The following is a 14982-nucleotide window of genomic DNA, read 5'->3' as shown; positions in this document are numbered from 1 at the left end:
CATTTGTAGGAGCTACATGGGTTGCCAGGGGGATTTTCTTCGACATTTCTACAAGGAAGAAATGTGAACTGGAGAAAGCGGGGGTGGGCCAAGCAGACTTGGGAGGATGGATGATATTGGGGAAGGGGGCATAGTTTTCTTACAGGTGGTGGCAATATTTCAACTACACTTGAAAAAGTGTAAAAGAAAAAAAAAAAACTCACCCTTGGCATCACTTGGCCAAATTATCACCCCATTTTTCCCCATCTAATAGAACTCTAAAGACTTTATTAAAACCTTTGAAAAGCACTCAGTTCAATGCAAATCAAAATAGCAGGACAAGCATTTTGAACTTTGCGAACAGGGGACTTGGAACACCACTTCAGTTTACCTGGGATCTCTGTAGTCTTATACAATTTTTTGATTCAGGTGCTATGCTACTTTAAGGGAACTTTAGAATAGCTGTCTATAAAGGCCCTCTAGAGAGAGAAGTGTGGAAATTAAATGCTAACATCTTTTGTATGAACATTTTAAGTGATCTTTTAAAAATAATGATTCATTAAAAATGTAGGTGCAACCATTTTATGTGGTAATGTGAAATAAAAAATCCCCAGGTGCATAGAAGAAATCCAGTGAAAGTCTACATATTATGCTTAAGTTACTCTGGGGCATAGCCCTGGCTGGTTTGGCTCAGTGGATTGAGCGTCGGCCTGCGAGCTAAGTGTCGCTGGTTCGATCTTCCAGTCAGGGCACATCAGAGAAGGAAAACTCTGATTCCAAAAAACCTCCGCTGCCTTGCGGCATACCTCTTCAGGGGAAAGGCTAAGGGAGTAAACCCCGACAGAAAATCCGGAGCCGGAGTCCCTAAGGCGGTTTGACGTTGTAGTCAACACCGGCAACTCCTGCGGCGCACCTGAAGCCAAGCTGTATCGACTCCGTCTTTCCCTTGGACCCTTCAGCTGCGAAGAGAGGGGGGGTCTGCTGCATGGGCAACAGCAGACCCTCCATATCACCCTGCCCAGGCTCTGTAGCTTCAGCTTCACTGGAGAGGACACTCCAGCGTCATCGCAAGATGTCGATTCAACACGGGAGGAGACAGATACCGTGTCACTCCCGAGTCGGACTGCACAGCCATTCTCGGCGGTGCAGATAGACTCTTAAGAAGCTACACCATCGTCTCTCGAGACGGACGGCTGCCGACGACGACGACGACTCTGGGGCATATAAGTTTTAAAGTTTGAAAACAATTCAGAACAACAATACCTTTTCAATAGTCATGAGATTTGAAGATACTAGAGATTCCATCAATCCTTACACTTCGGTATTTTACTACACCTGCCAAACCTGAGAAATTACAGTTAAATAAGATTGCTAGAGGCAAACGCAATTAAAAAAAAAAAAAAAAAATTCCCGAACGTGCATGTCAGTCTGTGCTGCCCCCTGGTGGTGTCCCAGTCAGGCCACAGGCCTGGGTTGCAGGCCAGGTCCCCAGTTGGGGGCGCACAAGAGGCAGTCAATCATTTCCCTCTCACATCCATCCATGTTTCTTTCCTTCTCTTTCTCCCTCCTTTTCCATCTCTCTAAAAATAAATAAATCTTTTAAAAAGTCTTTTAGGAAAATAAATAATACTGAGATCTTAAATTGTTAATGTTTACATGAATTTTAATGTTTTAAAAACTCTTCTAAATGTTTATAATACATTCTCGCTTATTTGGAACATACAGAGAGAAAGCGAATCTGAGTCATTGAAAAACCTGAGAAATGGAATATATGTGACTTTGTGGGATATTTATTTAGAAATGTAAATATCCACAATAACTTCTAGCAAAACAACTTTTAAAAATCCTGCTAGGATGGCATTGATGAATAAATATTATTGACTTATAATTAGCAAAATTCATGTGCACCCCATCTATGTGGATAAAAACACAAAGCAGAGTACCACATACTCAGCAGGTCCTCAATTTTCATTTTTAAAAATTTTCTAATAAGTAGGTTAGATACGTTTAATGCAGCAAGCTTATCTTGGAGGATAGTACCTCAGCGGCAGATTGCACTTCGAACAGTGACAATAATAGTAATGATTCCACACTATAATAAACCCACAGAAAGATAAATGGAAAGTGAACAAGGGAGAGTGTAAGGCACGAAAATGAAGGTTTGTGAAAGGTATATGGAAGTTTTGTTAGACAATTTTTAGTAATAGAAAGTATAGGCAATGGAGATGTAATTTTAGTGAGTATTAGAAGGACAAGAATCTCCCTTCCTGATTTACATTTTTCTCCCTACCTGATCCCTCCAGAATTTGGCCTTCTGCGGGAGGGAGTGATGACTCTGTGAGTCTTTGCATGAAACTAATAAGACAGATTGTTAACAGGGGTTTTGTCAACTGAGACGTCATGCCTGAAGGAGGAGTGCCTGGGCTCTGGTTGTTACCAAAAAGCCCTGAGGAACTGGGATTAACTTTCAAAGCTAATGAAAGCCCACGAGGAAAAAGCTGGTACCTTGGTGGGTTGTGCGGTTCATGGTAGTCTTTCTGGGGAAGGAACGAAGGTTGCTTTCCTGAAGGATGGCTAAAAAGAACCTTAAGGCACAACAGAAAATCCAAAGGACTTCAAAGAAGCAGGTGTTTACAGGTGAGGCCAGGTGGCAGGTGTGTGGCTCAGCTTCTCTGCCCTGAAGGGCGGACTAAACAGTCAATCTGAAGGTTCCCTGTGTGAGTTCCAGCAAAGGAGACTTAAAGTTCATATGTGATCAATATCTGCTCTTGTGTTCATGCAAACAAACAAGCTAAATTAAAACTGGACTTAATACAGTCTCTTTAATGTCAATGAGGGTGATCTTAAGGAGAAAAATAATGAGTTAAGGAAAATCACAATGCTCATCTGGTGGACTATAGACCAGTGCAGCTAACTGTCTTCAAAGTTTATTTTCATTTGGAAGTTGAAACTGGGTTTGTGACATCATCAGAGATGCTCAACGTACAGGCAAGAAGAATCTGTCAAATTACAGCTGTTAAATGTCATTCAAAAAAAGGGCCTTGCCACTGGATGTCTTCCCAAAAGACAGTCTTACAGACTATGACTGGTTTGTATTGTTATGTTAATTAACCATTTTGCACAAGTTTTCTCATTGCAGGTTTGTCTGTCTGCCTGATGAGCCACCATACCAATTCCAGCCAGGGGACTGAGTCTTACTGAAGACCTGGAAAACTCAAGGCCCTGACCAGCAGCTGGCGGAACAATAGATTGGCCCCTGTGATGTCCCGTGGACAACACATTCTTCCTTGAAGCTGATGGGAATCAAGCCCTGAATCCACCACACAGCACCACTATTAATTATACTATTTTATTCATAGGACTGTCAATGCAGCTACAGCACAGGCAACCTATTACCGCTACCAGCCCACCCACCAGGCTGAGACACACACCACTTGAATGGGAGTAAAAGCCCTACAACCCCTTCTTACACTTTTGCTAAAACTAGTTTTAGCTCTCATTCTAGGATCTTGCTTCCTGTGACTCCTTGTAATCTTTCATCAAAAGAACCATCAATACAGTGCAGACAGCTCACACCCTCATGCTCCTGTCTACTCCTCCATACCATCGGAGATATAGATATGGAGGGAAATATCCACTCTAACTACGCCTCTATGTCAACAGGAAGTAGCCAGAATGACTGTGACGCCCTTTTCCTCTAAGCCCTCCATCCCTGACACTGGACCTCAGCATCATTCTTATTATTACAAACAAGACTGGAAATGTCAGAACATGGCAGCAGCTGGACTGCCTGCCAGACTTTTGCTGTATGCAAATAAATAGTATCCAAATTAGCCTGCCGAAAGTGTTGATGGGTAAACTCACCCTAACCGAGATGTATGTTCAGAGAAGTGTGCCATCGGCACCTGCAACCAACAAGACAGGTAGTTTTTATGGGCTTGCGTGGCTATGTGGAAGTCTCTGCTTCTATTCTTTTTTCTCTTCCCATTTCTTTTAAATTTCTCCTGCCTTTTTTTTTTTCTGTGCACTTTCTCCCTACCTCTAAACCCTTTTTCTTTTTTTAATAATCTCGGTGTAAAATCCTAAACTGTTTTTCCCCTGGTTTCTCAGAGCAAGGCTATGTGACAGTTTGTAAGATAATTTTTCTTTTTTTAAGAAACCCTGTGGAACTCTTGTCTATGAGCTCAGTATTTGAATTCATTTTCTCCACAAACTTATATAACATTCTTGAATTATTCAGAAAGGCAAAATTAAGTCTTAAAGTGTGATATATATCATAACTTTTAAAACTGGACAGTAACATGAGAGGGCAGCTTAGTATACCTCCTTTTCTAAATAAAATTCGGTTCTATTTGCAACTCATGGTATAGGGGCAGCTGGACTGCCACTTTTGACGTAAACAAACTAGTCATATGCAAATGAACCTGCTGAAACTGTTGATGGGTAAACTCACCCTAACCGTAATGTGTTTGGAAAGGTGTGGAGATGGCGCCTGCAAGGATCCAAGTAAGAAATTCATATGGGTCCTCGAAGTGAACTGGTGTCTCCATTCTCCCTTTCCTTGCTTACCATGGGCCATTGAGTAGGTCTGGGAGTTCCTTCTTACTTTTCTCTCTTCCTTCAATAAATCTCATGTAAAATCCTAGACTGTTCTCCGGGTGATTTCTCAGAGCAAAGCTACCCGACAGTATGGTGATTGAATTTAGTTTAGTTAGACTGGGAAACTGTAAATGTTAAGAAAATGGTCTCAACATGGTCTCAAAATTCTCATTTTGATCATTTGCATTTAAAATTAATGAATAGATTTTCTTCCAGTTTCTTGTAATTATGCATCCTACCTTTTTTGCAGGCTGTGATGAGTCACTAGAGAACAATAACTTTTATACAAACTGTTTATGAAATGGAAATGCTTCATACACACTTAGTGCCAAAATCTTAAATGCAGTTTCTTGGCTCTTGCCAATGTTTTCTACTTCCTAGTAGTATATATTCTTGTTAGCAGGAATGGTAACACATTTGGTCCCACTTACCTTAGAGTTTCCTACAGTCCTGTGCGGAGCACTGAGCCCGACAACAGCGGTGTGGGCAGTGGGTTAGGGGGATGTGCTAACACCAGGTGCCCTCTGATGAAGCCCGGGGGGAAGGTGGCTTACACAAGACTGACAGTAATTTCTGTCTTGCAAAACAGCCTATTATTTTCTTACAGAATAATAAAATACCGCTTATTAGTCTTGGCAATTTATTTCACTAAGCAACTTTCGAGTACCAAAACAAAAATAGTTCTTCAGTATTTATCAAATAAGTAAAAAGTCATAATTTTGTTACAGCTTCTGAAAAAAATTGGTAATATCGTAAAGCAGAGAAAGGTTTCTCAAGCCATCTGAATATTTTCCTCCCTCATTAAGGGAGGAAAATGTTTTCATGATTCTGCTAAAAGATCATCTGACAGCGCCGAGGTAGTCATTGAACATCTGAAATCGCCATCCTCCTACGAAGGAACCCTTCCCTCGATCCTCTCTGCAGGAGACTAGTTCAAATCACATGCACACAGAACCTGGTGCGACAGCCGTGATTGGTTTGCTTGTGCCTGATGCAACACCTCCCAGCCCTTGTTCTGCATGAAGTTACACACAAAATTGTCCTTCTATTATATTAAAAATACCCCAAAGAAACCTTTAGAGCATCAAAGCTACAAAACAAATACGTGTAAAGCTGTTTTAGTTTGAAATACATATATTCCAGGGCCCCATTTTCTGGGAAGGAAGAACCCAAAGGTCTGTGCTGTGAAAGCCACTTCCCAGGCGGCTTTACTTAGGCGACCCAAGGTGAATGAGTGCCACGACTGTTGTGTAGCTATGGAACAGGTCGTCATCCTTTACCTCGTTACACTTCTTCAGGATAAAGTTCCCGGTGACTATGCGGTCACATCCAATTTCTCCGTTTCCAAAGAAGCCAAACAAAGGAACACTAGGAAAGCACTTCCTGAAAGCATCCGCCTCCACGTTCCCCTTGGCTCGGTAGTACTGAAAGCCTCTGCCCACGCACGCGAACATGAAGCCAACGGTGTTCTGCTCTGGAATGTTGGCGGCCCGGAGGCGCTGCATGGCCGCCTCGGCGGTCTTCTCGTCGCTGACGTCCTCGTTGAGAAGCACTGTGGCGCTCTGGATCCGCTGGCCACTGAAGGACAGCCCAACCACCCCGGTGGCGTCGATAGCCAGGGGGTGCCTGGAAAAGTAAATGAGAACAGAGGCAATTCATCATGAAGCAAAAAAACAAAACTCAAATTTTAATGTGTGGAAGAAGAGAAAAATCCTCCTGGTTCCCTGGCTGGGAGCTACTGCCTTTAGCAGCCCTCACCTAGTCGGAGGCTCACCTTCCAGGAAGAGTGTGGCAAGGGCAAGAGACTACACTACCGGAATACATACATTACAGGGATGCAGAAGGCACCTCTGCGGACAGGGAAACCCCCTAGCCTCTCAGTCACAAATACACAGGCACAAACGCAGCTCCACAAAGATTCCTGAAACCAACCCTGGGCGTTAGAGGGGTATCGTTACCTTTCTCGCTTCCTTAAAAGTAACGTTACAATTTTATTCATATACACAATGATGTCTAGTAAACGAAGCTTTCTGGTATTTGCACCCTTGTACCTTTTCCCCCCTTACCTCAGCTATAAATATTCAATCATGGAGGATATTTCTAGCTTTATGTTGTTTGGTACATAAAGAAATATGATTATATTGCTGGGTCTTGTTTGTTTCCAGCCTAAAATTAAGCTTAATCTGAAGGTTAAAACGTATTTCCTTTTTTTGTGTTGCATTTGCCTGATATTTTTAATGAAATATTTCATTCTTAATAAAAAAAAAAATGCACTGCCAATAAAATGACAGGGCATAACGCAGTGAACACCCACTGGGGGAAAAAAAGTACCTTATATTTCTATCATGTTTACCAACATCTGAGGCTATGAAACAGGCAAGAGTCACTGGGTTAATGAGAAACTAAAAGTCAAAAAGCTTAAGTGACCACCACAATAAAGCCAGTTGGTGGCAAAACCAGGGTCTGAGGGGCAGAAGCCACCTTCTCAAGTCTCCTGCTGCTCCTTTGACTTGGAGGCATTTCTTCTCTGTACAGTCGCAGTATGTGTTGTCAATTTCTTGCCTTGAAGAATTACTGACCCCATCTTTTTGGGGGGTGGGGGAGGCACGTATCTGAACACCCATTAAAATGTAGCACTCATTTATGCACACGGCTTCTCTCGTGCACTGAGCCAGTATGAAGACCACACTAAAGTTTGCCACGTGAGGGGCACTGCCTGTGTTAGGCAGGTGAACGAGGTATACCAGGCACAGATTTGTAGACAGCCAGGCTGACAGGCTAGCACTGCTTGGAATTCGGTGCACTTGGCCGTCCTCCCTTCTTCCCTGATGCCAGTTCAGGGAAAGCTCTTTGCTTTCTCTGACCTGCCCGCGAAGGCCAAGGGGGGCAGTGAACGACAACACACCTGGGGTGACTGACACTGCCCCAAGAAATACTGATCTCTAACCATCCTCCACGTCACTACTCTCAGATCAAAATACTGAACAGGAACGTGAGGGACAAATACTGGCGTTGGCAGGAAGCCTCGCCTTCCTGCTCTTGGAAGCAGTTGGTGTTTCTGTTCACTTAACTAGCCCAGACTCAAAACACTGCCTACTTGCATTCAGAAGAGAAAGGGAGCAATGCCTCTCCTGACAGAAGAGCAGATATTTTTTATCTTTGAAAGCAGAGCCTTGAGTAACAAAATCAAAGATTACCTATCGTTGAGTCTGACAAAGCTGTTCAAAGGATCTAGTACAGAATTCCAAGGACACCCACCAAGTAGTGCAGGAGGGCCTGCAGATGCTCCATGGAAACAGGTTTTGGGGCCAAAGAGATCTGAGAATCGCCACAGGTAGTGTCATTCCCGCTCTAGGAGATTCTGAAGGCACTAAGCACATCAGAGGCTCTGAGAAGCCCAACCAGAAGAGCGGCTCTTGAACCATGGATTCCCTTTAGGGGAGGGAACGGAACTGGAGAGGAAGTGACATGCTGGCCCCGCAGAGTCAGATCTGTCCAGGGCAACCTTAGTAGATAACGTTGAAAACTACTTCTGAGGAGCGTATGAGTCCAACTAAGAATCAGCCGTTAAAGGACAACACACATAAATCTCATTCTCCAACTGTAAGCAGAGTTATATTGAGTAAGCCCCTCCGCCTGCATCTTTTGTGAAATGGAATGAACTGTTAGGTTAACAAGTCTTTAAACTTGTTTTTAAAAAGAACCGAGGCAACAAAAGCCCGAGGATGGACCCTGTCAGGCACAGACATACTTTTCAGAGGTCAGCGAGGCCAGGTTGTCCACCTGGCCTCCAGCCACGATGATGTTCATGTCACTGAAAGTGTTGACCACTCGCTGCAGGTAGTTGCTCGCTCCCACCTTACAGCAGTTATAGCCAAACACCAGGACCACGCGGAGCTCGGGGTTATCGAGAAGGCCTGCCGAGAAACGGAGAGCAGCGATGAGATGTAGCCTTAAAACAGGAATTTTTAATTTACTTTATTAAAACTTTATTTTCCACATTTTAGAAATAAAATGTTACTGTTAACACTTGTACTTCCAGTCATGTGCAATTTAGTGCTTAAGCTGTCAAGTTTTCCAGACTACAACACAACTCAAAATCTCTGCTACAATTTTTCCCTGTTAAAAAAACTAAATGGCTATTTGAAAATAGCACAATCAACGCTCCAGGCACATGAGCAAGCAGCTAGATGAGGGAGCAGCGCCCCTGGTTCACACAGAACACAGTGAGCAGCAGTGCGAACTTGAAGATCCAGGGGAAATGGGGAGAAAAGGCACTCAGCATCTGGGGTGGCTCATGGTGGTTCCTCCCAAAACACATCCTCATCAAGTACCTGGTGTGACCTAATTTGGAAAAGGGGTCTTTGAAGTTATAATTAAGGATCCTGATGTGACAATCCAGGTGAGCCTCAATGCTCAATACTTCCTGAGTGGCATGTCCTAGTAGGTCCCTGCTTGACAGTCTGCCTTTTCTAAAACCTGAAATGTACGGCACTAGCCTGTTGATCACTCAATGGAATTACCCACAGCTCCAGTAACGTGTGCTGTATTCAGACTAACAAAATCAATCAACAAGGTGGGAAATTAATGGTAAATAACAGTCACTTACCTACTTCAGTGAGGTGACGTCTTTCTAGTGTTAAATTCTTTGGATCCTTAATAAAATGAAAGGGTTGTATTTTTATTCCTTCAATTTGAGGGAATAGTAGAGCAAAACCAGATTCTCCAATTTCTATTTCCTGAGGCCGATTGCTACCTGATCCCATTGGAGTCACTAGGGAAAAAGTTAAGCAGTTTGGTCAACAGATTCAATAAAAACTCAAATTTCAAAAAAACAAAAACAAAAACAAACAAACAAAAAATCAGAACAGTGTAAATTACCCAGCCCACCTAGATCACTAAGACAGCAAACAAGCTGACAGACCACTGTCTGAGCCAGTTCTCAGCTCTGAAATTGTTAGTGGTATAGTCGTGATGTCTGTAAACAAAGACAGAACAGGCACACGTTGCAAAACTTTTTCAAATGGTGAATCTAGATGAAGGGTATGTGGGTGCTGAACATTCATTCTTTCAACTTTTCTATAGGTTTAAAGTTCTTCTAAATAAAAAGTTGGTGTGGTGGTAAATACTTCACAGCAATTCTACTTTAAAAAATTTATCCTGAAAATAAATACGTACACATACTCACATACATACAGAAAAACACTTTTATCAGAGAATTTTTAATAACAAATGAAAAGTCAAAATGTTCAACACTGGTGTTTAGATTAAAAGCTACATGTATACAATCAAATGTAGCCATTAATAATGACAGATATATGTACTGACATGGAATATGTAATACATTGTGAAATTTAAAGGCAGGTGTCAGAAACAAAACTGTATCTCCCCCAGAATTTATACAAAGTCCTAACCCCCAATGTGGGGAGCTGATGGAAGCAGAGAGGAAACAGTCCAGCCAGTTACCCTGAATCGTCTGTAAATACCTGAAATCCTTTGCACTTCACCGTCCAAGACTCAGATTGAGACTAAAAGTCTCCCAGTGAAGGCCAGAAATGCCCAGCAGGCATCCCTACTGAGTCGAGCAAAGATAATAGCTACCGTTAACTCACTGCTGCTGGCACATCTCAGTTCTAACTGTTTTCCACGTGTTAACTCATTTTGCTGTCACAACCCTCCAAGGACGACACTGCGGCGCCCCCATTTCCCAGGCAGGGAGGCTGCTCCCGTGAGGGCCGGTCCTATGCAGTCAGACAGGGAGCAGGTGTGCAGCCAGATCCCAGTCCAGGCAGCTGCCCCGCTGCCCCGCGTCTGCCTCAACAGAGTGTCTGCCTCCCACCTGCTACAGAAAACAATAAAAAATAATAAAAACTAGCAAAAGAATCACGGCGGCAAACCTGGAGAAGGGCACGACTTATGCTATCAACTTCAAACAGTGGGAGGCAGGCAGAGAAACAGCAGTTCCTGGCGAGGCCCCCCCCCCTCGCTCCACAGGAACGGCGACAGTGAGCGTGCTCACTACGGCTGACTGGGGGAGGGCAGAATACAGAGGTTTTTCCTGTCCTGAACGGTCCTTGGGGGGACACGCAGCACAGCTGGTGTGCAGACAGCCCTGAGATGTGAAATACTAATCACAGCGACTACAGTCAGTGTATTCTGGATGGCCAAAAATACAAACACCCTCTAAGGCTACAGGCAGTTCACCGATCGATCGACAGCACCCCACAGTAATGCAGGGCAGGAAACGATCCCGGTGCCGCTTCTCTCACCTACAATCCCTGGGGTCACGATCCCCAGAACTTGGCACTGTTTCGGGAACAGCTTCTCCAGGGCAAGGGCCGTCTCCATAGTCGTTCTTTTCCTTGCTGTAATAACACAGTGCAAAAGTATTAAATGTCATCCATGTTAAGGTCATGTCTGATGGTGTGGAGGGAAAAAGGCAAACACTGAATAAAATTTAAGTCATTTTACGCCAGAATGCTTTACACAGAAGCTTGAAAACTTTGATGAAAACAAACATGTTCCTGTTTCAGGCCCATTTTAAATTTTAAACTTGACCTTTCAGCATCACCAGTTTACCTTTCTGCTTTGTGCATATACAGCTTTCGCTCCCATGAAGTCAAACTTTGCTTCAGCAGCTAAACTTTAGATTTGCTATTGCACCTTTCTGTTCAGCTGCTATGAAAGCGCAAGGACCCTGCATAAACAGTCGTCTGTGTTGCCCACTGTCTCGGCCTCACTCCGGTCTCGGTGTGCCCGCCTGGGACACACGGCAGGCTGCGGCTCCTCGCAACAAGCCAAGAACGTGCTGCGTCTACACATAACTGTGGCAAACAGGTCCCCACCCTCCAACACAATAAAAACCCTGAATAGACTAAGATACACATCCTGTTTTAATAATAAAAAGAATGGCCTGGAGGATTAAAGTATTTCAAAATGAGAAAAATACCTAACGGAATTGTTTCAATTGTACTGCAAGGTTCAAAAATCAATCTTTAAAGCAAAAACAGCTTTTCAACATTCAAAGACAATATATCCATGCACTCTGTATAGAGGGTAGGCCCACAGCATCAGAAAGTAACCATCAGGACTAGGATAATATTTAACTCCAAACATGATACAGAAGAAAACAAAAACACCACAATTTTTTCTTTTGATACTCACCTCTCTTGTGGCCTCGACACTCTTCCAGACTAATGAAAGTGTCAGAATCAGCCATGTAAAGAACTGTCTGCGGGAAGATGTGAACATGCTGCAAAGAAAAGAGTAATCGGAATTAGGTCGCATGAATCCATGAGCGCTTCGGCGGTCCCTTAAAGTCTCACCCTGGTCCACGCTGCGGCTGCCCTGCCCTCCTTCAGGTTGCTGCCGGCATTCCAAGTCCACCCACTTCCGGCTTTCACTTGGGTTCATTCATTTTCAGCTCATTTATCTGACTTTACCCGAGCAGGCGTCAGAGTAACAGGAACGGCTCAGCGACAGAGGGAAGGCACGGACGGTTTCACCCCCCTCATCTCATGGCCCATCAAATGAAATATTCCAGGACTTCACTCCAACTACACTCCCACAGCATGTTTCCCTTATGATCACAAACACACACACACACACACACACACACACACCTTTACATAGCCTCCTGCAGCTCTCTCCCTTTCCCACTTGAAGTGATTCAGGATTGTGTCCCCCAAGAGACAGCTTACATGCCTCCTCCTCTTCCACAAAGCCCTTTCCTGGGCTCCCTCCAGACAGTGGACCTCACATGCAATACGTCTTACATCCCAGCAAGCCACCACTTAGGAGCTGGGCTTATTCAAACTCCTGTTTTCCACTAAACTTCACATGACAGTGAGAACTGGCTGAATTAAATGAAAAGGGTGAATATATGTTTCCTTCTAAGCTGGTTATTTTCAAAGATATTTCACTAGCAGAATGGAATGAGGTAGTTAGCATATAGCAAAGTCTCAATGTTAATTAAATGAAAAATGTTGATCCATTATATTTTGAGGGAATGTTAAGATGTCTCATATTAGATTCTGTTTATACAAACTCCAAAGATACAGACACACGATGGTGACCCTGTGGTGGCCTCAGGATTGGACAAGATGTATGGGTATACATCAGGGTTTACACACATGGGAAAAGGGGAAATATTTACAGGGCATTTATCTAATATCTAACTATATTAAGAGTGATAAAAGCCAGGTTTCTCATTGTCCAAAAGGGCAAGACAAATAAGAGCTGAGAGAAAACTGGAAAGAATCCTGTGTTGGATTAGAATAGGATAAACCTATGTTTCCATATATATGTGTATATATATGTATATACTGTACATATTCCTTGGCTCTGTCCCCTGACTAGGCTTTGGAGCCACACACCATTCAACAGCAACAAGTTGTCCAGATCTTGGCTTCCCAATACCAATTTCCACTAAACTGAACAAGGGCTCTTTGGAGAAATGGCTGATTCCAGGGCCGAAGCAGGCAAACCCCAAGATGAGCTTAGAACATCCTGTGCTCCAAAGTGTTCAAAGACGATGGAGCCATTTCTAAAAACCACTGAAGCCAGCTGACGGGTCTCCTGCCAGCTAAACTGCGGACAATCTGGGGACCAAAATACTGATAGTAGCAGTTAATATCCCATTGAATAAAATAGGAGTCTAAGAAAATATATAGACATAAGTAAATAAATGAATACATTGAAACAGTATATCAACATAGTTTCAAAGTTGTCTCCCCACCAAATATTTATTACAGAGGAAACGAGTAATTTTACAGTAGCAGCTCCTAGCTAACACAAGGTTAGTAAGAGAATCAAAAGTAATCACCGGAGATGAGGCAAATGGAAACCATATGATGCCTGATAGGCTGCCATGAGAACAGCAGCATCGCTTGGGATATTCCTGCCAAAGATACAGACTCCGAATCTAAGAAACATTAAATGCTTTACAAAATAACTGGCCTGTAACTTACATACATCTCAAAGTTGTGAAAGTCAAGGAAAGCTTGTGAAACTGTTCCAGATCAAAGATTCAAGAAACAGGACAGATAAATGCAACATAAAACTGTAAACCGAATCCTTTTGCATTGCTGGGACAAATGGCGAAATGTGAATGGAGTATGAGGGTTAGATGTTAGAAACGTATCAGTGATAATTCCCGGACTTTGACAGTTGTACAGCGGCTATGCTGTGCCCTTGTTTGTATGTAACGCACGCTCAAGTCTAAGGGAGGCAAATTCTTCTCCTATGGCTCCTCCCACTCCAGGTGAGATGCCTCACTGGCACCTGTGCTCAACAGGCTCCACCACAAAAGTACTGGATTGGGGTTTGGAATGTTTGGGTTTAAGATTACTTCTTGGCTTCTGCGTGTGACACTAAACTACAGAGACCCAGTTGCCTTTCCTGCAAAAAAGTGACAACAATACTTGCTTCAAGGGAAGCTGGTAAAGGAAAGGTTCTGCATAGAATTAACACAATAGCAAAAATCTGGATACATACAGTTCCCAACATTTGAGGGCTGATCAAATAAAATCACGGCACATCCTTACAGTACAGTCACTAAGCCGGACATTTACAATCTTCTCATGACATGAGAAAACGCTCCTAATTTATAAAAAATAAGCCCATGTAGGAAACCGGGATCAAAACAGACTGAGCTCTCAAAGGCTGACCGCCCCCACCCTGCGGAGGCCGGTGACCCCGTTTCACTTGCCTCGAGCTCCTGGGCTGCGACGCGGACCAAGCAGTGCTCCTGCGGGTGGCCGCCGTCCGCCGGGCCCGCCGCGATCCACGCCACCCCGCGCTGGGCCCGCAGCACCCTGCGCACGCTCTCCCTCCACAGGCGGCTCACGCTGGGGGCGCGACCACAAAGGGCTGTGAGCGGGCGTCCTGCCCGACCCCCGCCCGACCGCGCCCGCACGCCCTCGGGGCAAACCCCGGCCAGCCCGCCGCCGCTCCTCACCCGGCCACCCGCAGCAGCGCCTTGGCGGGCAGGAAGGCGAGCACACGCTCCACCACCTCCGCCAGGTTACTCAGCACGAAGGCGCTCCGTGGGTCTGCGGACGAGCCGCGAGCCGCGTCACCGCCACCGTCCGCCAGCTCCATCCCTCCCCGCCGGTTCCGGGAGCTGGAACACCGCTCCGCGGGGTTACGATGCAGCACCAGCTCCCGGCCAGGGCGCGCTGCGCAGGCGCGAGGGCCACTTCCGGCTGGGGGCGGGGGCTGGGACTTCCGGCAGCAGGCTTCCGGCGCCGCGGGGAGCTGTCAGCTCCGCCGTCAGTCCGGCAGTCACAGCGGGACCTCGGGCGCCCGGCGGCGCCACACGCGCGGCTGCCTTGCTTCTCCTTCCCTGACTCGACCACAGGCTGCCGTGCTGGCGCGTCTCCACAGTCCCAGCGCCCGTTAGCA

The 14982-nt window shown here is 44.8% G+C and overlaps 1 protein-coding gene across 1 annotated transcript; it reads right to left on the bottom strand.

The window, feature by feature from the left end:
- Positions 1-5680: 5680 nt before the first annotated feature.
- FBXO22 (F-box protein 22) lies at positions 5681-14779 on the bottom strand. Its single transcript, XM_090263802.1, has 7 exons — positions 14537-14779; positions 14288-14426; positions 11743-11830; positions 10848-10943; positions 9188-9352; positions 8330-8495; positions 5681-6204 (listed from the first exon to the last, which is right to left on the bottom strand). Exons 1-7 carry the CDS (start codon positions 14677-14679, stop codon positions 5787-5789), a joined length of 1215 nt encoding a protein of 404 aa, XP_090119928.1. The 5' UTR covers positions 14680-14779; the 3' UTR covers positions 5681-5786.
- Between the last annotated feature and the right edge of the window lie 203 nt (positions 14780-14982).

Source organism: Furipterus horrens, unplaced genomic scaffold (assembly GCF_987537825.1).
Source record: "Furipterus horrens unplaced genomic scaffold, mFurHor1.1.pri manual_scaffold_16, whole genome shotgun sequence".
Taxonomy (NCBI): Eukaryota; Metazoa; Chordata; class Mammalia; order Chiroptera; family Furipteridae; genus Furipterus; species Furipterus horrens.
Note: the sequence above shows the minus strand (reverse complement) of the source record. Positions and strands in the feature narration are given on the sequence as shown.